At 45.8% G+C, this 27,903-nt stretch overlaps 1 protein-coding gene across 1 annotated transcript in view; it reads right to left on the reverse strand.

The window, feature by feature from the left end:
• Window positions 1–4,300: 4,300 nt before the first annotated feature.
• The window catches only part of LOC126546869 (uncharacterized), a 45,158-nt gene continuing 21,555 nt past the window's right edge, over window positions 4,301–27,903 (reverse strand). Inside the window, exons 2-5 of the mRNA XM_050194583.3 lie at window positions 25,561–25,869; window positions 18,940–19,291; window positions 12,937–13,346; window positions 4,301–7,006 (exon numbers count right to left, since the gene is read on the reverse strand). Coding sequence (XP_050050540.1) covers window positions 6,757–7,006; window positions 12,937–13,346; window positions 18,940–19,291; window positions 25,561–25,869 — 1,321 coding nt within the window. The 3' untranslated portion in view covers window positions 4,301–6,756. The remainder of the gene's footprint in view (window positions 7,007–12,936; window positions 13,347–18,939; window positions 19,292–25,560; window positions 25,870–27,903) is intronic.

A 27,903-nucleotide genomic window follows, 5' to 3' on the forward strand; every position in this document is an offset into this window, starting at 1 on the left:
GAGCATATAATGCGGTCGTATTGAAGAATGAAAAGACCACTCTGACCATCCGCCGTGACAGCGTGATCCAAAGTGGTGTACAAGCTCAACTAGAGAATGCTTCGTGCAATCAACTGGAAGTTAGCAGCCTGGATATTCTTGCATCGTGCGGCGCGAGTCGGTGTAAACGCTATCAGCTCAATTTTCACGTTAAAGTAATCCATGGAAGACATTCACGTTTACTATTCATTATCCTTAAATTTCAGCTGGACAAAATAGGCGATATTGCGGACTTTGGTCGCTTACGCAAGCATGTTTTTTGTGTGCGTGCGTGCGTGAGTGCGTGCGTTGCCGCTATATGGTATCTTACATCGCGGGGCAGTGCTGTTTCCGCTTTTGCTCGGAGCTACAAGGCGCACTTTTGTAGCCAATCTATCCCCGCCACTGCGTGAGTTCGTCTTTGGAGTCACTGCCATGCAAGTAGAGATCCTATCCACTCGCTATCCGCTCGAGGCAACGCCCAACAATCGCTTCCGCGTCACGGCGCTTATACCGTGGCGGGGAGGAAAAACGCGCGCGCGCTGTGCCCGGCGTGAGGCAGCGATAAAGTCCGAACTCGTGCCGCATGCTCTCTCGCAATATAGCAATGGCGCACTGGTCGGACCCTGAAGCTGCACCTAATATGTGAGGTGCGCATACCCCGAGACGGAAGTTCCAGGATGGCGCATGCATACCGTGGCTATAATCCGTGGTTGGGTTGAGAGCACGCCATACTTGTCGCTGTTACTCATGAAAGAACAGGATTCTCTAGAGTGTTCGTCATTTATTACTCGTTCGCATTCGATCACGCTGCGTTCATCCTGTTTTACCGCCAGGCGACTGACGGGCGCCCGTACACGTGTGTAGCTATTTTTGTCTTATCAAACCAGTGAAAACCATAATATAAAGTGCGAGGGTCAGAAAGTGTATGTATACCTAGTGGGTAACCCAATCTCAGACGTTTGCGTGTGTTTACGCGTCAGGCGATGAGCGACAAAGGCACATGTTAGCGCCGCAGCTGTTAGAACAGCTGTAAACGTATGCTTACGTGCCCACATAGGTAAGCCCGTCTCTTAGCGCCGCGCGTGAGCTTTGACGAGCGCCCGGCAAGGAAAACGTTCGTTCGTTCGCTCGCTCGCTGGTTCTCTCTCTCTTTCTTTCGTTCGTTCGTTTCGTTCGGATTATTTGCTTACATTGATAATCAGCGTCGAAGGTTTCTAAACAATTGTTTCCCTATTTTCTGAAGTAAGTTATGGGGTTTTACGTGCCAAAACCACTTTCTGATTATGAGGCACGCCGTAATAGAGGACTCCGGAAATTTTGACCACCTGGAAATCTTTAACGTGCACCTAAATCTAACTACACGGGTGTTTTCGCATTTCGCCTCCACCGAAATGCGGGCGCCGTGGCCGGGATTCGATCCCGTGACCTCCTGCTCAGCAGCCCAACACCATAGCTACTGAGCAGCCACGGCGGGTCCCTATTTTCTTTAGGGTATATGTATGAGTCGGCGGAGTCAATCCCGCTCAGTGAACTTCTTTGAGCAAATATTTTTAGACACTTTGATAGCACTTTTAGATTTCTCTATCTTAAAACGGCTGGAAAATACTTCCAATATTTTTATTATGAGAACTCTTGTGACTGTCACTGATCTATCCTGCACCTAATGAACCTCTGAGATTGCAAAGTTCACCCTACAGATACCATGACCTTTTATTTTGCCTTAAAATAAATAATAATTTTTCCTACCCTTTGGTTAAAGTTTCCCCCCGCAGCCTTAACAATACAAATCACAAGGTGTAAAAGATAACAGCGCTACGAAAAGGAGTAGCACAAGGAAAACGGCGTGATGAGCGCTGACTTCCAACTACTTTTGTTTTCCCGATCCAAGTTATGTATACAGTCACGCACGCACAAAAAAGAAAGAAAGAAAAATCACATATGAGAGGCACAACTTGCAAGTACAACCAGCTGCCAACTAGCCGAAACGAACGCTTTGCTTAGTCATAAATTGGATTTAGGTGGTATTGTGGCAATGAAGCCTCTTGATTCATTTCTATCCACCAATTATTTTTCAATATGAACGTTTCGAATAGCGTGTCTTTCTTCTTTCTTTCTTTCCATCATGTTTCTGTCGCTCAGTTGTATTAGCGGATTATTATTACCAATATAGTAACAAAAAGAAGTAGATATTGCTCGAGATGTGGTTTGCTAGTTTTTATCATTTTATGCAGCCATATAGGTAACCTTGTTCTGAAGAAGTTCTACGGAAGATCTGAAATGCTCGTTTCCTGCTTTTACGGTTATTTTTAACGTAAAATATAGCTGAACCACGTTCTCAAGGGAAGTAACAATGTTATGGGTGAAAAAGAAGAAAAGTACAGCATGAGCATCACAAAAACGTTTCAGGTTCCTTTTGTATTTCTTGTTGAAAGCGTTGTTCTTTGTGTGGATTAAACTAACTGCATGTTAGTCGCAACCTCCTGAAGAATTTTTTGGTGTTATTATTGATAAATATTTAAAATTCCGCCTTAATGTGCGAGATGGAGTTTAAAATGCTTCATATGGCTTGCACGTGCTATCAAAATGTCGAAACTTTTCGCTTCCGACATACATGGCAACCTTTTCTACGCACTTGTTCACTCTCACATTACCTACTGTATAGCAATTTGGAGTCGCACGTACAAAACTCATTTGTTCCATGTGTTTACAATTCAAAATAGAGCTCTTCGCATTATAACACTCCGCAATACACAGAATTACGCTCAAATATTTGTTGATATCCTGAGCATCGTCAACGTTTACGATTTGATATCCATACAATCTCACCTCCCTTATGCATCAAATAGTTAATGAAAAACTCGCCTTGACAACGGTCTCTCTGCTGCTCACTTCGTGCTGGTGACAACGCATGCGCTGTCGTTTTTTATTGCCCAGGGTAACCACTAATTACGGTCGCACTACGTTGCAGGTTACAGGCACGTTAAGTTTGAAACAGGCTTGATACTAACCAAATTCTATTAATAACATTGCATACATTCCTTAAAAAAATTAAACATTTATTGACAATGCGTTTCACTTCACATGCATGCCCACATCCTCACTGTTTCTTTTCTTCTGAAAATGTTTCTGACGATGTAAAAAAAATTGTTAGAAAATGTATTACTTATATGTATCTTTTTCTTTTGCTGCAGGATTTCTTGGCTTACTTATTTCAGTTGTTTTTGTTTTAGCTTATTACGCATTATAAATAGCATCTGCCATATAAGTTTTTTTTTAATAACAATCGGTGGGGGCCCTTATGAAAATTTCTTGGGCCCCAAAAGTGCATATTTTGTAATTGTGCAACTTATTTGCGTTATATAAACATTCAAACTTTGCAAGGCTCCAGTATTCTTCTTTCGTCTTAATAATTACGTTTTCGTAGCGATTGATTCTCTAACGTTTATTCAATACCTTTGGTAAACACTTTCAACCGAAAGTTTGAGGAGCACATTTCAAAACCTCCCATTCAGTCGTTTGTGACGCTGTACCGTTCGCGCAGCAACAAAATAGCTTTCGCAGTCGTCTGAACACGTAGGTAGCCGGGCAATTCCTATGCGCCAAGGGTGCTTGGACGCCGGTCGGGCCCCAACAAAGGAAGATTTTTGCTATGAAATCTTTACGGGATGTTCTCGTAGAGAGTGACTTGATAAGTTTCTTGTGAACAGCAGTTTATATGCATATTTATTTTCCTCGATACCTCCGTGACCTGTTGGCGCTTGCGTTGTCCTTGTAATCTCATAACGTCTTTCTCTATAGTTTCCATCTGATCTGCAGCCTTGCTCTGATAGTGTTTTGATATATTTTTATAAACTTTTGACAGTGTTTTGTGTTTTTATTATCTTGTTGGTTTGTTTTGTTCCTTATTTCTTCCTAGCAATAATCTTTGGTTCGCCGGCCCTTTCTAGGGCCAGAGCTCCCATGTTTCCCATCCAATAAAGAGGTCAAGAGCAAGTCCTCAAAATATTTTAAAAACCACACGACCTGCCGCTGGCGTATCACCAGCGGTCAGTGTTGTTTCTATAGGCGGTGTTTCAAAGCTCCTCCTGAAAATTCTGGCACCCCGAAGCACTGAGAAGCAGTAAGGATAGCCTCCATTGTTCTGCGGGTCTTTTCAGCGCTGAAATGCAATACAAGATCCACTGGGAAGCCCTTCATTAAAAAGCAGAACATTGGGCGTGGATATCACAGCTAGCATGTAGCTTGCTCCCAGCTCAGACAACGGAAATAAATAAACCAGTTTTGATTACGCTGTGTACTTCTTTATTAGCAACAGCATATACATATCCTTTGCGTATATGAACTCGTTTAAAAATGAAATACAACAATGCCTGCTACAGTCTTGCGATTAGCGACACGATCACACGAAAAAAGGACAGAGCGCCTATGGTACAACAATAAATAAGGTGCAAACGTGAGCTTGCGACGCAAGCACGATGGCAGTAGTAGCGAACAAGGAACTACTGTACAACAAGGCACACAGCACGACTATTCACACAGCACGACACACACAAATAAAAAGAAAGAAAAAGGCTTCAGAGTAAAAGCAACACCTTGGCGACGGCTTGAGGAAAAAGCATAGCATTATACTTTTTTTTTCAGCTCAGTGAATCATTCACAAAACAGGCCTTTTAAAGAACTAAGAAAGTTAATTTCTTAAGAGTTCCTCGTCGCTCAAAAATGCGTTAATTACTCATGAATGCCGTATATGTATTTAGGTATTGCGTACAATCAGCGGTTAGTAAGCTTTGGTTTTGGGCATATCCTGTAATATCAACAGTACAAAAATATTTCTTTTAAAACCAGACATAACAGTAGCAACGGACTTTCCTCTTATATATTTAAATTACGCGCCTCTTCGGCTTGCTCAAAAAAACTTCAACGTAAACGTTTTTGTTCAGAAATTATATTCCAAGCTTCAAAAATTAAATCATCTGATTTTGGTGCGAAGACACGTGAGGTGTGGAAACATTATGGGGTGAAAGCTGTAGCTTGCTCATCAAATTATTTTTCATGCGTTTGCGTAAGTTTATGGTAAATGCGAGAACCTGGGCCTTTATACACAAAAAAGACCTCTTACGCTATAATTGTTCATAAGAACAAATGCGAGCCAATCCTGACGCTGGACATAATATTACAGAACATAGCCAACCAATCGCAAAAATCACTTACAAACGAAAAGCTTTGTGATTTCGACACCTGGGACCGAATTCACGACGCTCTTCCGTTCGTAAGTGATCGCCACCACTGGCCGGCGGTGTCCAGTATCAGGTTTGGCTGGAATTTGCTCTTACAAACAATTAGAGCTCAAGATATTTTTGTGATTTCAGAAAAAAAATAAAGGTTGTTTCACTAAATCTGTTTGCAAGTGCAGATGCGTGATGTTGGGCATATTATTGGCGAAGGCGACCAACCATATGCACACATCACTTCCGAGCAGAAAAGCTTCGTGAATTTGGCTCCTGATGTTAAGGCTTAAAGCAGCCTTAAACAAATAGTAAAACCAGAAATAATGATAACTTTTGCACCTACTACGCCATAATTGATCGCAAGTACAGCTACACGTCGGCTAGACGGAATATTAAAAAGAAAGAAACAAAAACACAAGAAAGTGCGTACATATAAGCACAAAGCTTTTTCACAGCCAAGGCACCATATTGGCTCTGAAAGACGTAGCATTGTCAAAGAGCTTTCGCGAAACAGGGAAGAGTGAAAGGTTAATTGCAGTTTTTTAGGTTTGTTGAGGATTGTTATATGTAATACCGGCACAAACAGCACGTAGATGTTCTAAACATCAACCTAAGAGGCAAGTATTACCTTGCTTATTGCCCAAGTAGCGTCATATGAAAAGCCTTGATTGAAACAATGCTTTACAATCAAGTTAAGCACAAGGGAAAGCGTAAGTACGCTGAGCCTATAGTGAGAAGGTCATTTGAACTCTTCGTGGGTTCGTAGGCACAAACTTAGGCAGCCTGGTCAGTTAGTCAAGTAGTCTTCTCCATATAATTATCTTGAATATACAGAAGGATGCTTAAAGTGTAAAAAAAAAATGTTCAGTATGTCGAGAGGTCCCCAAGTTAACGACGCTAATTTTATAATTCAGATCTTTTTCTTGCTCCTTGGTGCGCACAGGGCTTCAGAAATTACAACAAGCAAACGCACACATACAAAAAAAGATGGAAGGCGTCGTTACACTGAGAACCTCTTGTTAAACTTGGACTAATAGATTTGCAGAAGCCTTTTCACATGAAAAGCCGGCCACTTAGCTGATAACTGGACGCCCTTGTGGGAACTCCGTGGTTGAGTGTTACTTTAGTTCAGTGTTCCATCACCGAACAGCGTTTGACCATTGTACCGCCATTGATCTTTTTTAGGCCATTAAGTGTCGAAGTTTTACGGGACGTTATTTTGCATTTCGCTCGCACAATTAATGTAAGCTCGACAAAAAAAAAGCAATCACGGGGCGCCAGGTGATATAAACCGTGCGGCTATGATGCTGCGGGTGTCGAGTCCGGCCTTGAAGCACTGGATGGTATACGGCGGGTGCATCCCATGGTGTCCCGCGCACGAGGGCGTACACCTTGACTACGGTTACCGCATCGACCAGCCACTTTCGTGTGAGCGAAAAGAAAGTGGGGGCAACAAAAGGGCAAGCATGACGTCGAAACGGATGAACGAGATTGCTCCGCGCGGCGGCTATCTGGTGATGTAGTCGATGATGGGGTGATAGGAGAAGTTGATCTTCTTCGCCACGTCCCTGGTCGTAGACGGCTCGGTGGTGGTGACCACTTGGAAGCGCTTGCCGTACGGCCTCTGGCGCACCGGCTCCACGAGCAGCACGTCGCCCCGCGGCGCCGCGCTCTGCCCGTGGGCCAGCCGCACGTCCGCCGAGCCCTGCGACGCCTGGCCGACGTGCGGGTGCCGCTCCCGCGCCGGTTCGTGGTACCTGCGTGACAGCGGCTCTATCTGCCTGAGCACCACGAACGTCGTGCCCCCGCTGCTCCTTCGGTGTTGAGGTCGGTGTTAGAGGAAGAGCAGAGCGTGCCAGGAGGGAAGAGAAGACAGGAGACCAGTCAGTCAGGTCAGTGAGGAGTTATGGGGAACTGGCGGAGGCTAAATAAGGAACGCAAACATTGTGCCCAGGTATATTACGGGTTAGGATTTTTTTTTAGCGGGACTCGTTCCTTTAGGCCATTTACGTGGTTGCATGCAGTGGACTGAAGGGGACCTGAACGGTGTTTAATTAAAAAAAAACTAAAAGAAGAACAAAAGCGAGGTGGATTTCTCAAGCGAGCAAATGCTCGTGCTCCCATTATGGGGTCAGTCTTTCGAGACGAACCCGTGTTACGGCAGCTTGTTAGTTATACTGACGGTGTGAGACAAAACGAATTTATTTGATCCTAAGATAATAATAATTAAAGAAAGGAAGGGTGCATTGGGTAGAAATTAAGCTTGATTGATGCTGCCTAACGCTAGCCAATGCACATATCTTGGTGCCACATTTAATTGAATATACTGGTTAAGCATCTCCAAGGGTTTATACTGTGCCCACCGCTTCGAGCTTCCGCTGTCATACTCAACCCCCACCCCCCATCTTTCGTTTCCCTCACTGTTTCTCTTTCTAATCTCAAAATCTGTTTCAAGCAACAGTACGCTACGGTTAGGGAGTGGGACCCAACTTTTAGCAACTTTGCTCTTTATTTACAAAGCCCCTTTCTCGTCCTAGTTACGTTGTGAACTTATGTTGCGACGTGTTTGCACTTGCCCGAAGGTCACAGCTGAAAGTATTTTTCAAAATATTCCTGCTGTTTATTGGCGAAGTCCCAAACAGATGAACGTGAAACGATTAGTTTTTGTTTGAGGCTTTTTTGTTACTTCTTGTTACAGTTAGAGTAAGGTAGGTTGGTTGAAATGTGCAAAGGTGTAGGGAAAAAAAAGTCACATGGAAATATCAGAAGTTGTGTTTGATAGTGCATCTTGTGCAGTAGATACAAAGTTTAAATTGAAAAGAGTTTAGAATGAGTTCGACAGCTTTGCGGAACACATCTATAAAATGGCAGTAAACTAGAAAAATATGCTGTTAATAAAAAGTTAACTGATGAATTTCACTGGGAGTGTGATTGAGGTCGCATGTCTTGTTTTCGCTGACGGAAGTGTCAGCCGACCTCGTATTATTTTACCATCAGCGTCCAAACCCCCCATTATCTTCCATATTAAACATAAAACATGTTCGAGTTGTTAATTTGTTACAGAAGCAAGTTCGCTCACGTGCTAAGAAAATGTTGCCATATATGTCAGGTGCTAAAAATAAGTCCTAGCAATGCAGGTGCTGAAGTGTTAAGCACGACATAAATATTGAAGTAGCAAAGATTAACTCTCGAACTCAACAATCGTCACCGTTGGTTGATTTGATCAAAGCCATCGCGTACAGTCCTACTAAAGGTAACGATTGATGAAATACATCATTTATAAATTTGATATAGACATCTTTGGCTCGTTTTTGAGAGTATACGTACAGCTACAGTCAAGCCCGACGACGACTAACCCGGATAAAGCGAATGATTCTCTATGTCGCACACGCGACAATTACTGACCGATACTGATAACGAACTGGACATTGGACATATCGAGCTTCCTGTTTTCACTGCCACGGTCATAACGCAACTTGCATTTCGCCATGCCTGTTTCATGGCAGTTCAGGGAAGTCCTTTTCCGCGTGACCTTTAGTTCCAAAGGCATCGAGGGCGCAATTATTCATGACACTAAAAAACAGCCAAGGCACGATGCAAACTTACTGCAACTCAAAGTAACCGACACGAATTGCTGCCTACTACGAGTAATTTTGTTTTGATTCATGGATTTCTCCTTGATTTTCTTTTCTTCCTTGGAGATAACAAAAGTGCATATAACGAAAGCAGCAAAAAATTCATTAAATTATGCGATTTTAAGTGCCAAAACCATGATCTGATTATGAGGCACGCCGTAGTGGGGGACTCCGGATTAATTTTGAACACCTGGGTTTCTTTAACATGTGCCTAAATCTAACTACACGGGTGTTTTTGCATTTCGCCCGCATCTAAATGCGGCCGCCGTGGCCGGCATTTGATCCCGCGACATCGTTCTTAGCAGCACAACGCCATAACCATTAAGCAACCACGGCGGGTCATAAACTTTGTTCAAGTTTTTTATAGGCGAGCTTTGGTATATCAAATTTCTTGAAATATTGAACTAATTTTAACGAATATGCGTGTCTTTTATAACCAACTCCTAGTGTATCATGTTTAGCCTTCTCTTTTAAAGGTCTTCAACCAAGACGTCAACGTTTAACCAAGCGAAATTTGACGTGTTTGTACCGACTGCTGCTGAAAATGAAATAGAAATTGACGGAATGGAATCACTGGCTTGACGATGTGTATACCTCACTGGTATTTATATATCTGCCTTGTACTTTATCATAACTCCCGTTTCGCACAGTATAGTTCCAGGCTCATAATGTAAAATTCTTATAGCTCATGTCCTTCGTTCTTTTTCGTATTCCTGAACACGCTAAAAAAATACTTTTGCTGATCGCACAATTCTAACTCTTCCAATAGAATTGCTCAAATAGACGGATATGTACTTGCGTTGACTTAGTGCGACACACAAATTGAATCAAGAACACGGGAAGAACAACACGAACAAGCGCTCGTCCGTGTTTATCGTCCCCTGTCGTTCGTTCAATTTGTACGCTCATGCACTAAGTCAATGCACCTCCGACTAGACCAAACCTATGCGTCGATGTACTTGCAGTTAAAATTGCAGCGTTAGCTGATTAATAAAGTTCCTCTAATCTATTTTCAATCATTCGTAAAGGGTAATAAACGAGCGCTACGCCAACCAAAGCTTTTAAAGAAAAATACAAGTTTCTTTCGGCCGCCACATGTCATCCTTGTTGAAAAATACAAAGCAACTCAAGCGATTCGTATAAGTAGGCCTGAACACGTGACACAGGCAGCGAGCGTAAACAGACTATCCTGCCCTGTGCGGTCTAGTCGATCGACAGTGATTCAGCATTGTAGAAGATCCCCTGCGACACACAAATACATTAATTCGCTGGCTTCGACTGGAAGGAGCATAACCAAATAGTTTTTTGTGCAGGATATGCCGCTCGATTTGTCTTGACTTCTGCTGTGGCCTTGAAATTGAGAATGTTTACCACGTTCTCCTTGAGTGATCGAAATACTCCGAGGAAAGAATAACGTTAACGAGAAAACTGGGAAGTTTGCACAAGCGCCCCTTTCCAATGCAAAAATTGCTTTTACCGGGGTCAGTAAGTCACCTGCAGCAAAATGCGAACATATTCATAAAATACCTTTTAGTGGACACAGAGGAGGTCATCCTTTGTGATAAGCGGTCTCGTGCGGTTGTGTGTGAAGTGACGCACGTATACTCTGCTGTGGAGGGAACTGGACTGGAGGTGCGTGTTTGAACCTATCATGCATTTAGTGCGAAGAGGACTCCAGTATATCAATTTAACTGAACTCTGGGGTGTTTTACGTGCCAAAACCAGGATTTGGTTATAAGGCAAGCCGTAGTGGGGGGACTCCGGATTAATTTTGACCACCAGGGGATCTTTAACGTGCCCCCAATGCAGGGGACACGGTTGCTTTTCCATTTCACCACCATCCAAAGGCGGCCGCCGCGGTCGGAATTTGACGCCGCGACCTCGTGCTATGCGAATCGAGGACGACGGCGAAGAGTATATATTATTCGGTTAGCGGGATGAACAGACGTCAATGTGAACTCTCCGTAGCGGCGTTATCTATCAGTTTCATAGTCATTTCTCGCTCAATTTTTTTTTAGTATTACCATTTATTCCTTTATTTCTTGGTGTATAAGATAGAGAAATGGAGTAGCCCAGGTACTCTTGACCTCAATCTCTCCAGAGGAACCCATGTATAATCGAACAAAATAGAACAGACTCTGCCGACTAAAACACGTTGATTCAGTATTTATAGAGATTGTGTTTCAATAATGCCAGTGGAATCTTGTTTACGTAAGCCGGATGTGGGGATCTACGGCGCCGTTTCCTACACTTCCCATCAAACCATGTCAACGCTCTTTCATCGTGTCACTTTCCGACAGCCGTATTGTCTCTCGATAAAAACGCAGGAACCCTGGCCGTGATTCACCAGAAGAATGGCGCCATGAATGCGTAGCATGTGCCATGAGATGAGCTCAATTTGCTACAATACGGTTTTCGTGTTTCCGGAGCACATGTTGATTTCGTTAAATAAACCAGAGGTGCGTGTCTACAGCAGCATCTGCTACCGTGCAACCTACCACAGTACAGTGAACATGTGTCCGATTTCGTGATACCGCGTCATTCTTTTGGGCCCCGCGTCTCCCGTGCGGCAATTTCTTTCTTGTTAGCCAGTCCCTTCGCCTCATGTCACGGTCAGTTACGTGCAACGCTTATTTCATCTTTGAAAAGCCGCAAAAAGTCTGGTCAAATGTTACTGTATGCAGCGTCGTCCGAAAGATGCCGTGCGACAGCACCTTCTGAGTAACAGTTATAGAGGGCCGGCACGTTGACGTCTTATAGGTTGGCCGATGATTGCGTTGTATACCGGGTTTTGGAAAAAAAATATGGCAATAAACGTCTGTGGAGCCTCTCTTGAAATGAAGAGGTTGTTGGACAAGGGCCGTAACGTCATGCGTCAAAGCTTCCTGGCCATATGTAGCTGCCTAGGAGGTATTGTGTAACAGTGGCAGTAGCACTAGAACCTCCTTGCGTTCCGACTGTGACGTCGTATAGGTTGGTCGATGATTCCGTTGTACATGGGGCTTGGGGGGGGGGGGGGGGGCTGCAAAATTCCACCGAAATTCTGACAATTGTCTGCAAATGCATAAGCCTTCTTTGGCTCGGCTGTTACTTCGCTTTTGCTTACTTGCTTTTCCCAGCTTACGTATTTCTACACATCGCTTTTCCGGTCCGAACTAAATGAAATCCGTGTACTGAACGGTGTGGAGATTAGTTGCGAGGAAGGTGGATGGCCCCTTCAAAGCGATCGTATCAACTGAGCCGGAACGCCAGCACAATCGGTTTCACCACAGCTGTTCTTTTTCTTTCTTTAAATTTAATGTTCTCTTTTCCCTTTTTTGTTACGACCTTGCCGTGGCGACGTCACCAGTTTTTTTTTTTTTTACGCAACCAATCATTTATTATTTTTATTGAACTATCACCACATGTACCAATCAAGTATTCTTCTTTGTATACTCAGCAGCCCCACAACAGTCTTCTCTGCACACTCATCCGCTGCGCGGGAAAGTAAGCTTTAAGGTTGCCTGTCGAGTACGGTTTTCTTTGTGGCCAATTTTATTTCTTTTCTTTGAATTGTTCCTTATCGCTCATAAAGCTATCAATCATCTACATTTGCACTACTATAACGAGTAAATGTCTTAACTTCACAAATTACGCATTTTTGTGCAGATACAAGAAATTACACTTTTCGCGTGACAGACAGATTTTGCTGGGGTACTCGCCAAAGAACGCTTACGCATTAAATTATGGTAATAAGCGTCTGCGGAGCCTCTACTGAACTAAACAGGTTCATGGACAATTCCCGCCATGTCATGCATCAAAGCCTCCTGGCGCTGTATAGCTGCGTAGGAGGTATTCAGTAGGCGGAGCGCTTGGTAACTTCATGGTTATGGTTATATTGCGCTTAGCTTTACAATGACGATATTAGGTGAAGGACATGACGTGGAGGTACGTAGTGCTTGGTAACTTGCTTGATTAGTCAAAACATGCTATCGATGAAATCCAATACTGCAGCGAGAACTAAATGCTGTACGACACGACGTGACCACGACCTTCGGTGTCGGCGCCCTCACCTCGTAAACAGTGCGTCCTCCTCAGACGCCTTAAAGGGCTTCTGATAGTAGCGCGGCCTGGCGCCGGGCGGGAGGCCCTCCTCAGCCTCGTAGTCACTGGGCGGCTGTGGAGGAGGCGGGGGCCTCCGTATGCGGTTGGGCTGCACGTACTTGAAGGGCTCGTTCGCCACGGGGCCCTGCGCCCAGCGAGGCGGCACGGCGCCGGCATTCAGCAGCTGCGGTCGCTCCCCTCGCGTCTTGTGGGTGCTGCCGTAGTGGTGGACCCCGTAGCCGGGGACCCGGGTTGGCTCGGTCCTCGTGTACGGCCTCTGGTACTCGTCCGCCTCGTTCACCAGCTCTCGGACGTTCTCTCCCTGCGGCAACTGCTCGGCAAGCTGCGGGTACTGCCTGAGCTGTTGCACGAGCCGCTCCTGCAGAATGCGTGCGTAAGGCAGCATGTAGTACATACAGGCTTCATTTGGTTTGTTTTTAAACACAGATCCAGTTGTACGAGTTCAAAATTGCGCTGGTACCTTCCTTGTTCCTTTCTAAAAGCGCTACAAAAAGTCGTTCCTTACTCCTTCTAAAACGAGTAATGAACGACTACAATTTCATTATTTTGATTCACTATCACGTAGCCATGGTTTCTATATCTGCACCAAATTGACCATTAATGTCGTCGCTGTTGCTATCCCCAATTTTCTTGTTTTTCTCGTTTGTTTCACTTTTACACGCAATATAAACAAATTCTCCAAGAGGGCGCTGACCATTGTTCGCCTTCGCCATCTCCTAGCGATTATGAAAGAAAAAGCCCATTTTAGAAGCGCGTATCGCATAACGTTGTAGTCCTTCTTGTACTTTCGCTTCACGGGGGTACTTCACTTTGCTGTAAAGGTTCGAGATGTATATCACAAGGGTGCTTAATCGCCTTAATCCTGCTTTCATGCATGGTCAGCTCCCCCCCCCTCCCCCGCCTCTAACACACACAAACGCATGCACGCACGCACGCAGACCCGCGCGCGCACACAAATAAAAAAAGGAAAAGGTTACGGGTTGCAAACTTCATATCCTGTGATCCGATATGATCACATAAAGTGGAATTCGCCGACACAATAACTGAGAACGCCTTGTGATGCTGCATATTTTTGTTGTTGTTGTTGTTGTTGTTTTTACTTGCTACTTTTGACTCTATGTTATCAATTTCTGTATTTGATCTGCTTGGATCTGTAACATGATCTGCAGTATGAAATAACTAAAGATATAAAGTCATGCTGGTCTCTTATATGGACTCCCAAGTGATCACAAGAAATTATTGGTTGTGGAGCTTAAAGTGCCTATCTTTAATAGAAATACTTGTATGCAGAGCGCGCACAGAAAGAAAACTTAAGGGCGTCAACAGCCTCGTTGCCGCACAAGGTAGGTGAACGATAAAAGGTGTTCTGGAACGCTCATTACTTTTCCCATTTGCAGTCGAGGTACTTAGAATTTCGTGCGTGCCCCTCTAGCTACCGATCGTAACCCATAAAATGAGTGCTTGAATTTAACTCCCGTTTTCAGAATATGAAATGAAGAGCTGCGAAGTTCGTTTTATTGCTCTCACTTAGAGTACAATGATCGCGCTTTATAGCCGTCGGCGGAGAGTTGAGCGTTCGCTCCACAGAGGTACGTGGTACAATGACTAGATTTCTGGCTTTTTTTTCAGTGCTTGCCAGTCATTATACTATATGTACAGCTATGGTGTGAAGTTACCTTTTAGATGTGACGGGAATGGCCGCGTATCATAAGCGAGTTTTCACTGACTACTCGGTATTGTGTTAGTGATTGCGCTTGCTTGCTTGCTCACACACACGAACTGTCTCAGCGTCGTCGTATGACTAGCAGTAGTAACGTACACAAAGGTGCTCCTCGTAATGACACATAAGGTTTTGATCGCAATTTCCATCAACGACAGATATGTGTTTCCGGCAGTTAGCTGCTAATGGAAGCCTGGAGGAGCGGGCTGAACTGGGCTGGTCGGTGCATGTTGAAGGGAATCCAACAGCACAAATATACGGCACGTGAGGTAAGTGCTGTCTTTCAGTCGCATACACCTTACGTTCCGTATTTTGCGCTGTTTGACTCCCTTCATATCATGAAAGCCTGATCACTGTCCTCGGGCAGTGAAAAGAAATTGGAAATGATGTAGGCTACTTAAAGCGCTCGAGCAGCTCCTGGGCTGTCGAGGTCAGACATTTACGGGGCTCTAATTGAAAACATGACTGTGCGTCAAATAGTTCTGAATGATACAGTCAGCAGAAGCGCTTAGCACTACGATTAAAGACATGACAAGAACTTTGCGGAGGAATAAATACGACAGGTGCTGTTATAGAGTGGTGGGAAAAGAAGTAAGCAAGCATCTGTGTTGTTTATTTAGCTGTTGATAAGTCTTTGGATTCATGGCGCTCTATATTATGAATCGATACCGACTGTAGTCAATAAAAGTTCGAGAAAGAGGTGGTAATTGTGCCTCTCAAAAATAACATTTATAAATGCGGCAATGAATCACTTCATCTACATCTGGACTCTCTCGACTCGAAACAGCAGTACTTTGCCGACTGTGGCTTGGTGTCGCCTACACAAGATCCTTCGCCTTCCGAGTCGGTATGGACGACAGCGCGGCTTGCAGACACTACGGCGGCGAGGAGACCATCGAACACGTGCTTTGCCACTGTCCTCAATACAGCGCGCACCGTCTGTCACTAGCGACCGCGTTGGCACGCCTTGACGACAGGCCACTTTCAGAACAGTCAGTTTTGGAATGCCGACGTGAACTGTCGCCGCAGCAAAAGTCTGTCAAGGCTTTGTTGACTTTTCTACTTGACAGTGGCCTATTAGAAAGACTATAATGACCCCATTTCATCCCTTTTAATATTTTTTTTCTCACGATTTTATTTTTGTCACGCTCTTCTTTCCGTCTTTACTTCCCCTTTCCCTTCCCCTAGTGCAGGGTAGCAAACCGGAGGTTTTAAGTCTGGTTAACCTCCCTGCCTTTCTCTCATTTGCATCTCTCTCTCTCTCTCTCATCTACAGTCTCCCTCTGCTTGCTTATCCTTGGAATCTATGGCCCCGACTTCGACTTGCTCAGGCGCTTCCTTGTCGTGAAACTACTCGCCGTGCTGGGGTATCAGTTTGATCGTCAGGTGTGAGGGACAGTTACTCGGGCCTGGGAAACGATCAGCCAGGCCATTTCAAACTTTCGTGTCCAGTCTTGTTGGCGGTGGCGCGCACCCACACACGGGGTGGGGGGGGGGGGAGAGGTGTTGGACGAGTAAGTACTAGTTTGGAGACACGGTGGAAGGGAGAAAGACTCGCCTTCTAAACGTCTACTTTGTGCTCCGAGCTCTTGAGCCACCCCACAACCGGAGACAGACAAACGGACAACGAACTTAATTTGATTTAGCCACCTAAGAATGGTCACGGCTTTTCCCTTTCAAACAGTAGTAATAAAGATAAAGACTAATCTAAGATTACTAGAAATGAAACACGTTCGGAAATTGAAACCGGAAGACAGCCACGAGGAGTAAACGCGGTCCCGCTATAGCCCGAGACACGCTGGAGATTTTAGCTTTTCGTGCGTATGGTGAGTGACCGTAGCGGGTTCATTGTGCCGAACAACTGGGGCATCTGCGTTTTATGCTGGTAGAACCTGTAAGAAAATTATTTCGAAGTTCACAGGGAGTAAGGGCAGGCGCGTCGCGCTCTTCTGTGTGGAGCGTTTGGTGCATTATTTATTGACACAGACTATAGCTAGACTTAGGATGCTAGATAACTGAGTTAATGACTGAATTTCAGGCAGCGCGATGGCTCGGCCAGGAAATTATCTACTTACATGGCCTTCAGCGCCCCTAAGTTTTAACAATTCATAGCACGTGATTTGGGAAGTTACCGCAAGGAACACACGAGACGAAGAAAGGGTCAACACGAAGCGGTACTGACAACTGATGATTTAGTGAAACGAACTCCCACTTTATATACATCAGACACACGTGTGCACCCGGAAAGCAATGAAAAAAAAACCCCAAAACGACAGACTGACCTTCAACAGGGGTGCGATACAAATGCTAAGATAAACGCTGAAGGCTACTGAGGCACCGAACACGTGTGTATCACATGAAAAGAAGCAACATTTCTTTCTGAGAAACAGCAACTGATTGCGAGCTAACGCAATCACCATCCTTAATGCGTCGCATGGCCGCCGCCACTGGAATCTTCTTGCAGCTGACCATTTTTTTCTGCCGATAATCTCAATCTTTGGTAACAAAGGAGAGTAGCCTAAACAGCTACAAGTTCGACCCTCCAGCAGGCCCCAGGGAACATTCATGCTCACGCAAGCGAATGTTAATGCACCTGCCGGTTTGTCCAATATAGCATCTGTCGCATTTCAGTGGAATCTTATAAGTTACACGTGCCGTGCAAGGCACATGCGAAGTTATATGCTTCATTTCACAGGAGGCCGAGCCTGTGGTTCCCTTTCCCACCATGCTGCACAACTTGATTGTGCAACTTGACCGATATTAGGAGCGCTGCAAAAGGAGTGTCAGGGAAGGAAAAGCACTGTGCGTCATTCGCACAGGTCAATGCGCCGCCTAGAGTAGAGGAGTGTAAGGATTCGAGTGCATTTTTCTCCTGGCACCGATTGGAGTTCGCCTTCTAAGGAGGCTCGGCCGTAATCGTGTGCCAAATGTCCGTACTTGCCCGCGATCCATTGGTAGTATTAGTTCCACGAAACCACGGCCCTATAACAGTAAAATTATTCAATGAAAAACGGTAAGCTTCGAGCTGAGTGTGCTCTGTTGTTTGCTTTTGCATTACACCTTTTCAGCTGAACTTTTTTTTTTCATTGCGTGCACCTATTTTGACAGTTTGCTTCCTGCTGCAAAGGGCGATGCATGAAACATAATCTGGAGCAGCACTAGTTGAACACTCGTAGCAGGAGCCCTCTCGAAGCTGTAGCTCTTTGGAAACTTGTGGCAGGAGTGTGCTTAAGCGATACTGTAATTTCTTTTAAAAAAGTTAACTTGTGACACGTGGCCTACTGCAGCCGCATAAAAAAACTTTAAGATTCCCCGAGAAAGTTATAAAGAGAAAATAAAGTATTACCTATAACTGTCATTTAAAGACGGTAAGTACTAAGAAGGAGCAATGGGAAAACAAGGAATCAATGACAGGCACAAAAAGGGATCCAGGAACCTTTGTTTCCACTCGCCATCAATCGGGACCGTTGCATTAACAGCCGCTGGCCTGCATGGACACTTAGACACGGCCTGTGCGCGATATCGCTTTACATAATGACCCACATGCCAACTTCATCGCTTTTTTTAAAATTCGTGATAAAGTACTGATCCCGCATCCCCCCCCCCCTTCTCCCTAACATGGCCTTTGGGCTATGTTCAACTCGCTTGTTTGTGCTCGTGGGAGGGAGTTACAAAGCGTTAATGCGTTTTTTTTTTTTATATTGTGGTTCTGGTCAAAGGAAAACTGAACTACGTAAAATTGCATATGTATTCAGGACCTTCTAACTACACGTGCCGAGTGAATGTACTTATGTCTTAGTTTCCCAAAATTTATTTAGGCTGCTTAATTTTAGTTTTTGCTCCGCTTTGCTTAATGACTTGCGTTTTCAATGTGTTCGCTCATCAAAACCCCAATCCCTGCGCCTGATTGATTGACTGATTGATGAGATTTAACGTCCCAAAGCAAAGCAGGGGCTATAGGAGACGCCGTAGTGTACGGCTCCTGTATAATTTTGGCCACCTGGACATACTTACCATGCGTCCAAAGCTCCGAACACAAGCGGTTTTTTTTTTTTTTTTGCATTCCACTCCCATTGGAATGCGGTTGCCTTGACCAGGAGTTGAACCCACGTACTCGCACTCAGAAGCAGAAGACTAAAGCCAACTGAGAGAGCCACCGCTACAAGTAACAGCACCCTATAGGTTACAGTATGAGAACTGCGACTAAAATCATACATTCTGTGATCATCACCTTGGTTTCTGGATCGAGATCTTTTCCATTGCCCAAGATTATCCAGAGCGTGTTGTTTCCTTTCCCGCTTCCATTACTGGGCTCTTTGGCAGCGGCCAGGCTAGTTGCACTGGTGTACGTGGTGCGGTCATACTCGAACGGCGGCTGTTGCCGTATCGGTGCGACCGGCTCATCGTGGCGTTGGTAGGGGCTGAAGCCCTTCACGTGGCAGGAGCAGCCTGACGGGACGCGGAAGATGTCGATGTGCAGCCCTTTGCCTTTCTCGAAGGTGAGTAGCCGCTGGTAGCTGTACACTTGGCTGCACGAGCTCTGGTATTTCTCGAGGACGTACGAGCATGGCTGATTCGGTCTCCTGTGACGCAAAACATCCGCAAGAAACGTGGTTTAAACACGAGGCAAAACATAGATGGTCGGAGAGCTCAGAAATTTATGCCATCGAGTTCTACAAGTTAATTAAAGACAGAGCACTTCAGATAAAGATGCACAGAGCAGATAAAGACGCAATAACTGCAATAACCAGAGAGAAAGCGAGAGAGTGACATTTTGCAGGTTATTAAACATGGTGCTGCATAGAGTGAGCGTCGGGCTTGCCATACCGAAGAGCACAAAACAATGCATCCAGCTGAGCCGTTGTCACCGGGAAATCAGTGATGCGCGAGATTATGAGAACGAGGTCTGGTTAAACCGTAGTCAATACTACTGCGAGGAGAGGCGCGTCACCAACGTTCGCTAAACGACTGCGCGGCAAGTTAAGGGGAGTAGAGTACACATTTTCCCAAAATAGTCTTCCGTTTACGCTATCCGTGTTAGTACATGGAAGGAGCGCGAACGCTCCTGTGGAAATGATGACGAAGCTCATAATGGTCAAACAAAAAAATAAATAAATAAAGCAATAAAGTTGACACATCTGTTTGGTACAAAAGGATGCAGCTGCTAAGTTTACACAAATGACTAAATGGTTGTCAAAATCCAAAATCAAGAAGAGGGTTGACAGAGGGAGTAGCACACGGGGGTATAAAGATTATAAACAGGGATAAGTTGCCTCAAAAAGGCTGGGCAACGTTTCGGCAGGAGAACCTATCTTCGTCAAAGACGAAGGTAAGTCCTTTTACAAAGATAGGTCGGCCTATCGAAACGTTGGCCAGCCTTTCTGAGGCACCTTATCCCTGTTTATAACCTTTATACCACACTAGTTACGAGAGAGCTCGAAATGGTGAAGCACTCAGTTGAACTATGAAGTGAGAGAGAGAGATAGAGGAATATAAGAAAGGCACAGATGAACTATGAAGTGAGTGCACAGAAAACTACCCTTGTAATACCGAAAGCACTGTATTGCGATATATTCTAACGCCTTCGGATGTGTTTCCGACGTGGATAAGCTTATTTTGCTTTCGTGTTGATTAGTTTTCCGTCGCTCTTCTCCGCGGTCCGCGGCTGAAAAAGTGCAAATTGAAACTTATATCTAGGCGGACACGCTCTGGTCGGTCAAGTTCTGCCAAAATTCGGCAGATACACTTGAAGACTGCTTCGGTGCGGGAATGCGAAAACATTATAGTCGCTTTGATTAAATTTTTTTTTTCTGCGCGTTCCTTGTCCGCGCTAGCTCTTGCCTGCGTTTTAAGTGCGCCTCGATAAGGCCAAATGAAAACGCGTCAAGCGTCTCAACGCTTGCTTGCCCGCCAGGAGTTCATAGCCCGAAGGACAGTTCAGCGGCATTCAAATGGGCATTAACGCTTTTTGTTTTATAGACTTCATTTTATGCACTTATGACACGGCGCAATCTCCTGCTCATTGGTTGCGCCGTCACGTGCCGAATGACGCATGCACTAGGCCACACGTTTAGTTAGCCAGATGGCTGCAATGATGCGCGCACTAGGCACACATTAAGTCATCAAGAACCCTGGATTCAGCGTGGCGTCGGGGAGGCATGCGTCTGGCAACCCGGAGGCCCGAGCTTGATTGCCACCCAAACCGAAATTTTCCTAATGTTAGTTTCAAATAGATTAATTTGGTTTGCTTACAGGGACCTCCCTGACAAATTTCACGTCAAATCGAGTATTTCTTTAATATGTGGTTTTACTCTTTACCGTCGGCCATTTTTGGTACCATCATTCGGTCACGCCCACTACTACAATGCTGAATTTTCGCGTAATGGGGCATATAATGATTTCGCACTAAAATGTACTCCCTGTCGGTCCCTGCGTGGGAGACGCCCACTGCGCGCTGACGTGCGTCCTGCAGGACTTCTAAAGTTTTTCCAATCCAATCCCTTCCCGCGGAATGGGGGTGGGACTCTAACTGCTTGGTAGTGTTGTGCTGGCGGTGTGGGTTTTCCGCACCTTCACCACATGTCGCCACTTGCACAAGATCATGCAAATAAATGCTCGGCAGTCTTTGTCCGCAAATCCGCGTGTGGCATAAATTAGCGTTTTCTAAAGCGAAGCTGTCTTTGTCTCCTCCTTCGACTTTTCCGCCGCTGCTGTTGCTGCTGTCGCTGTTTTGCATGTCGTGTCGGGAAGTGGTTCAAAGCGTGTACATAATTGGCAGAAGCGCGGCAGAGAGGCAAGGCGACACGAGATACTTGTTTGTACCTTTCCATCGCGTCTCTACAATGCCCCCTGGAGCTCCCAAGGCGTCGCCACAATAGCCTCTCGACTGCTGGTATTATCCGTGACCACCCGCGAACTCATTGCAGAAACTGCAGCGCTTACCTTTGTGCTAACATGCAATATTCCAGAGCGGAGTCAGATATAATGGCAGAGAGGAGGCAGTGAGAGGAGGGAGATAATGGGTAAAACCGATGCAGTCACAGAACGAGTGAATAGACAGTTTTAGTTTAGCGCACGCTATACCATTGCGTACGCTAGCAGGTTGTAACTGCGCATGCGCAGAACGATAAACCACCCATAGCGTACAGCGTGCGCACGCTATTTCTCAGATTTAGCCTGAGCGTCTTTGCATGGTTTGCATAATTTGCGCGAAACATGGCGGCGGTGTCGGCTGCCCGCTTAAACTAAATCTGTAACAAACGTGCGCTTTTTAGCATACGCTATGCTATAGCGTATAGCGTACGCTATAGTTGTGTACGCTATTCAATTGTCTAATAACAGCCGTGCCACCCTTCGATCGTAGCTCGTATACGGGGGGAGGGGGGGCGAGAGAGAGAAAAGGCGACGCAAGAAGGCAAGGAAAAGGTACTACTAGATATGGCAGCAGTTGCAGACAACGTGGATAAATATAAATTAAAGGCATGCTACGGTACGTTTCTACCATTTCCGAAAAATAATAACCCTGCAAATTCGTCAAGGGGACCAGTGACGTACGGCTTGCGGACGCAAAGCCGAATTAAGGCACCACCGCGTATAGACAACGCCACGTAAGCGGTCGCCCATCAAATCAACACTTCTGTACCTGTCGCGGATGCTTTGTGTCTATGTGTCGCGAGTTCGATACCAACCGCGGCAGCCGCATTTCAACTGGGGCGAAATGAAAGAACGCTCGTGTACTCAGATTTCGGTTCACGCTAGGGAATCGCAAGTCAGAAAAATTAAAACGGTGTCCTCATCTTCCGCGTGCCTTATAATAATCAGATTGTGAGCTTGGCACGTAAAGCCTCATAATTTAATTAAAGTGGAACACTTATGCCACGATGCGTTACGCTGTGCAAGTTAATGACACTGCTAGACTTCTCGATGACTTTGAACAACGGCGCAGAACAACGCCTCGAGTAAATACGTCTCTCTGTACTACGAAGACAAACACAAATGGTGCACGCAAGTAACGTTTAGCATGAACTCACTACACTTGTATTGCACTAAACGCTGATGAACTTAAACATTCACCGGAAACATCACCGCCTCTTATTGTAAATCAAGGCAAATTGCGCTGAAAGCTTCGCTTACATCGACTCTCACAGTGCCTAAGATCCGCATAATTTTTTTATTCATTATGGTCGGCGGCGTAATAGTTTCACAGCAAAGTTCGGCATTGAACATCGCTATTAATCACGGCTGGCTAGCCCATTTGTTGCATTGATTGTTGTGGAAACACACTGAACGGCTCCGCGACGAAAGGGCCGTTATCAAATTCTGGAGACTCGAGTGCCAAGGCATTTCCTTGTGACAGTATTTTTTCAATGATATTGGCCATGAGCGCAAAACCGCTTTCAGTTAGGAAAGAGTCCCTAAGAGACTGTCATTGTAAGACTAAGTACACGGGTGTTTTCGCGTTTCGCCCCCATCGAAATGCGGCTGCCGTGGCCGGGATTAGATCCCACGACCTCGGGCTTTGCAGCCCAACACTATAGCCACTAAGCAACCACGGCAGCTATGCATAGTTTTGAATATACGCAACAGATTGGTGAAAATAGCTTATTAGTACGACGATGCGCATTCGCCTTCGGTGTTTTCGATCTCTTTTGCGCTTGCCCTCCGGCTTGCCGTCCTATAGACAAACCTTATCAGCTTTCTACCTAGCTTGCCTTTAAAAACGTGCGTTACTGCATCCGCCGAAAATAAATATTATGCAGATCCCACGCACTGCGGGAATCGATGCTATGCGAATTATTCTGCAGATATAGCTGGCTATCCAACGTCGTTGGGAGTTCAGAAAGTGACGGGATGTACCAACGTGTTAGTATAAAGCAAGCAGTTGTGCCTGACGACAGAAGGAAGACGACGATGACGATGATAGGGTAACGGCGACGGCATAGGGACAGTTTTTACTTCGGCGAAGAAACATTACAAGCTGGGACATTACGACATGGAACGATCCCGAAGGTGGTGCAATGCCGCACAGCGTCTTGGTAGTGTTATCTGCTACGACGAAAGGACTGGGGAATATATGGACCGATCCCGAATGTCGGGCGCAGTCTAATACAGCTTCTCAAAAGCTGCCACGAGGCAAGGATGGGAGAAACTGGCACGCTCCTGCTCTTAACAGCGGTAAGTCTGTAACAAGGATATTCAAAAACATTGCTGGAGTGGAGATAATGTCACAAAAGTGAAGCCAGACCGCCGCCATCTTACCATAGGCGCGAAAAAACGTCAGCAAAAACGGGAGAATATACAAAGCATCTTTTACCCATTCCGTGCAGATATAAAGCCGGTAATTTTTCCGCACACATACATATTCGACATATTCCTCTCTGTGACTGGACTGAGAAGGAAGCCTAAATGTCTTGTGAAGTTTTATGGCACCTCGTGATATCAGTTTGCAGCCAAGGCAATATTTTAGCCAGAAACCACGAGCTCTTATTTACGAACAGTCCTATAGAATTTACAAGCCACTAAAAGGAAATGTGAGTGGACTTCAGCTGTCGCGTCCCTCTTTCAGAGATGCCTGCAGTATGGCCAAACTCTGGCTTCACATTTTCAGATTTGAAACTGTGGGCGCTGCCACTCCACAATTTTTTTTAAACCTCGTTGGTTGGTAATTGGAACTGTCGCGCTCGCACATAGGGTTTTAAGTGTGGCACGTGCCAGTCGTCGCGAAAGAGCTAGTTGACGCAGGCGCGAGATAAACATGCTTGCGGTCGGGGCCCCGGGCTACTGCGATGAAAGTTAGAGGTTCGATCGTACCATCAGAAACTTCAATTTTCGTTTTATTAACGACGCCCGAAACGCTGCCACAAAAGAACCTATATCTACCGCAAAGGGCCTGGGATAAACAAAACAATGCTTCGAAATAAAGACTTCCGTCTCCTATACAGTAGGCTCTTGACAAACACATGCGTTTTCATGTCGTGATAGGGGCTACCCAGTCCTATTCCTCGCTCCATCCTGTTACCGGAGCGTGGGCACCAGAGATACGGGACGTAAAGACTACACCAACAGCATATGTCTCCACGGCAGTGCCCTGTTTGTGACACCGAAGCTGGATTCACACGACGGGACGGATCACTGAGGAGCAAAGTTCGCAGACGAAGGTGACGTGGCATAGCTGCAGTGAATCGTGCTGCTAGCAGCTCCTCTGCAACCTCGCACACTGCATGATTCGGTGGCGCAGAGTGGCGTCATGCTCATCCGCTGAATTCGGTCAGCCGTGTGAATCCACGCGTGTTAATTATACAGGGGACATGGCCTAATCCCGCCATATTGGCGTTTCGATGTAATCGGAGAGGCTGTAGCAGCCCTGTGAGCCAGTCACAGCTGACAATATGGCGAATTTGACAATGTCCATAATGGCAACCCAGCTTAACTGGATTTCTGCTGCCAGAAAATTGACTTAACTGCTTTGAAAATTGTATCCGTAGATTAGCGATTGCGTATCGCTGGCCACTTGATAGGAACGCACACGTCTTACACAACGCATAAAAGCAGAGCACAAAACGCAAGTAAGCGATTATTAAAAAGGAAAGCGAACGTTGGCATTTGTTTTGTGTCATTCCTCTGCTTAGCATTTCTTTCTTTTTTTTTTTCGCGCTGTTAAATCGTAGCACAAAATAAAGGGAACGTAGGCACAGACAGCCGGACAAGTTGGTACGGCTGCGTTCTATAGTAAACTGCGCAGCCAAAGGCGGGATGAGCGCGAAAGGACAGACTCGGCCTCGTCTGTCGTCTCGTAAAGCGAGTGCGCCCTTTACAAGAATGAAGGGCTAATGAGTCGTGGAGGCTCTCTTACAGGCACTTCTCCAGGCGCATGGTCTGGCGGTACTCGCCAATGTTGACGATGACCTTCCAGACGCCTAGGTGGTTGCGGGCCCGGCGCGGCCGCTCGTACAGGATCTCCGACGGGCAGAGGAACCCGCCCTCGGGCGCGTAGTCCCGTGGACGGCTGTCGCGTTCGGCGGCGCCAAAGTAGTGGCGCTGCGTGTAGCGTTCTTCCTGCTTGCGCGTCACGCCGTCCACCTGGGGGCTCCGATCGCGGACCTCCGCGTACATGGTGTCGAAGCGCGCTCGCTGCCGGCTGATCGCGTCCAGGATGGCTGCCCTGCGAGGTACGTATACATTCATCACGAAGGCCACAGTCTCACAGACAGGAGGGCGTTACATGGATGGGCGCTGTGGTTTTTAGCGCACTGTCAATGCGAAACTGCATCGTTCCCAGAACCCAGCCTCGGTGCTGATCCTAGTTGTCGTTCGGAGCTATTGCGCCCCCGGAATTCCTGGGCGTACGCAGCCGCACGCGTATCATCGTTCGCGACATGCCGACACCATTTGGACTGCGTAGCTGTCTAGATTAAAGCCATCAGATTAAAGTGCACGTGTGAGACTGTAAAAGGGTACATGCAAAAAGACAACCTACGTTACTTCTAACCTTGTGCAAGACGCAGAAAAGTATGTAATCAGGACAAGTAAAATTTGACAGGTCTCACTCAGGTTTCAGAATCATGAAACATCGTCTACTGGGTGCTAGGTTGTGAGATTATTAAGTATTTATTAATTTTTGAGGTGTAGATGAAGGCTCATCAATGTTTTAGGGTTGTGATTTAGTGATGGTCAGAAAAAAAGCTTTCTTGCGAGTCCCATTTGAGACCGTGCAAAGGCAGTAGAAGAGCTGTAAACAATGAGCGACCCTTGCTTAGTGATTTGTGGCCATCGGACATCGGACCGAAACACTTCAGATAACAAACAGTAAGCAATATCTAATTCATGAGAATCTTCTACCTTTGGGAGCGTAGACATTCAGTTCTCCAAGGGTACGTTACGGAATGTGAAAGTGCCCTTGAGGTAACAGAAGTATTAGGTATGACCGGCGGAGGGTAAAGGTAAATAAATGCTTCCGGCTGCTGCATATATCATGTATCTACATCAATTATCACATATAGTTATTCGTTAACACATAGTGCGACTGGGGCAGAATTCAAAGTGCTTTTTGTTCTCAAGTGCTCTTTGGCACTGACTGGCTGCCATCTCTAATAATATGTTTAGCATCAACATTGGCTGGAATGTACAAATCGAACGGAATAGATTTTAGTAAGAAAGGGCCCTGGTTCTGATGTTGAAGTTCCCGTTCTTTTTTACTTTGTGTTTTTTAACAAAACATGTAAGCTGTTTCTTTTAGCACTGCTCACATTACTGTCAAACATGAGTAACTGTGTGTTTTAAAGGGCCCCTCACCAGGCCCCATAGCAAATTTTGGTTATGCTCTGGAAGTTGTTACGTGTCCGCTAGAGAGCATTCTGCCGCAATTTTTTTTTTTTCAAATCAGCTCATTAATAGCCGAGATAGAAATATTTCAGTGCCATGAACCCATGATTTCAGGAGGCGACCTCCACTGCCATGGGAGACACTCTCGCCACTTGCCCAGTCTAGCCTCCGCAAACGAAATTCCTCAACTGCATTCTCCCATACCGGACCTCTTGGATTGCGTCACGCAAACGTCACAGGCCCCGCCTTCATTCTTTTTTCTCCTCACTTTTTTTGCGGCGCGGCGCACTTGCGCTGACGGCGTCGCGCGCGAGCTGTTGTGATTGTCTCGTTTCGCGCAGCGCACGATGTTGCACGCTGTGCACGAGGCCACCTGACTAGCTGTGTAAGTCAGTGCTACACGAACACTGGGGCAGACACAAGCGCCTCATAGAGCGTGATCCCGCCCTGAAGCACGGTGGAAAATGGCAGTTTCGGTGCCTGCGCGGGCGACTGCGCGACGTGGGGACAAGCAGACGAAACGGAAGAACACCTCTCTTGCTGCGGTGCGAAGTAAAACAAAAACATGCAGACATTCCGTTTGTGTGTTCTATTATTTCTCTAAGATTTAATTCGTCTGTTCAAGCAAAATACTACACAAATAACAGATGTTGCCTTGAATAATTCCCGAATTCACGTGTCACCACGAGCGACGTCAGAGTGAAAACGCGTGTTATTAATTATTAATTATGGGGTTTTACGTGCCAAACCACTTTCTCATAATGAGAACCGCCGTAGTGGAGGACTCCGGAAATTTCGACCAGCTGGGGTTCCTTAAAGTGCACCTAAATCTAAGTACACGGGTGTTTACGCATTTCGACCCCATCGAAATGCG

Source organism: Dermacentor andersoni, chromosome 1 (assembly GCF_023375885.2).
Source record: "Dermacentor andersoni chromosome 1, qqDerAnde1_hic_scaffold, whole genome shotgun sequence".
In the NCBI taxonomy this organism is placed as follows: Eukaryota; Metazoa; Arthropoda; class Arachnida; order Ixodida; family Ixodidae; genus Dermacentor; species Dermacentor andersoni.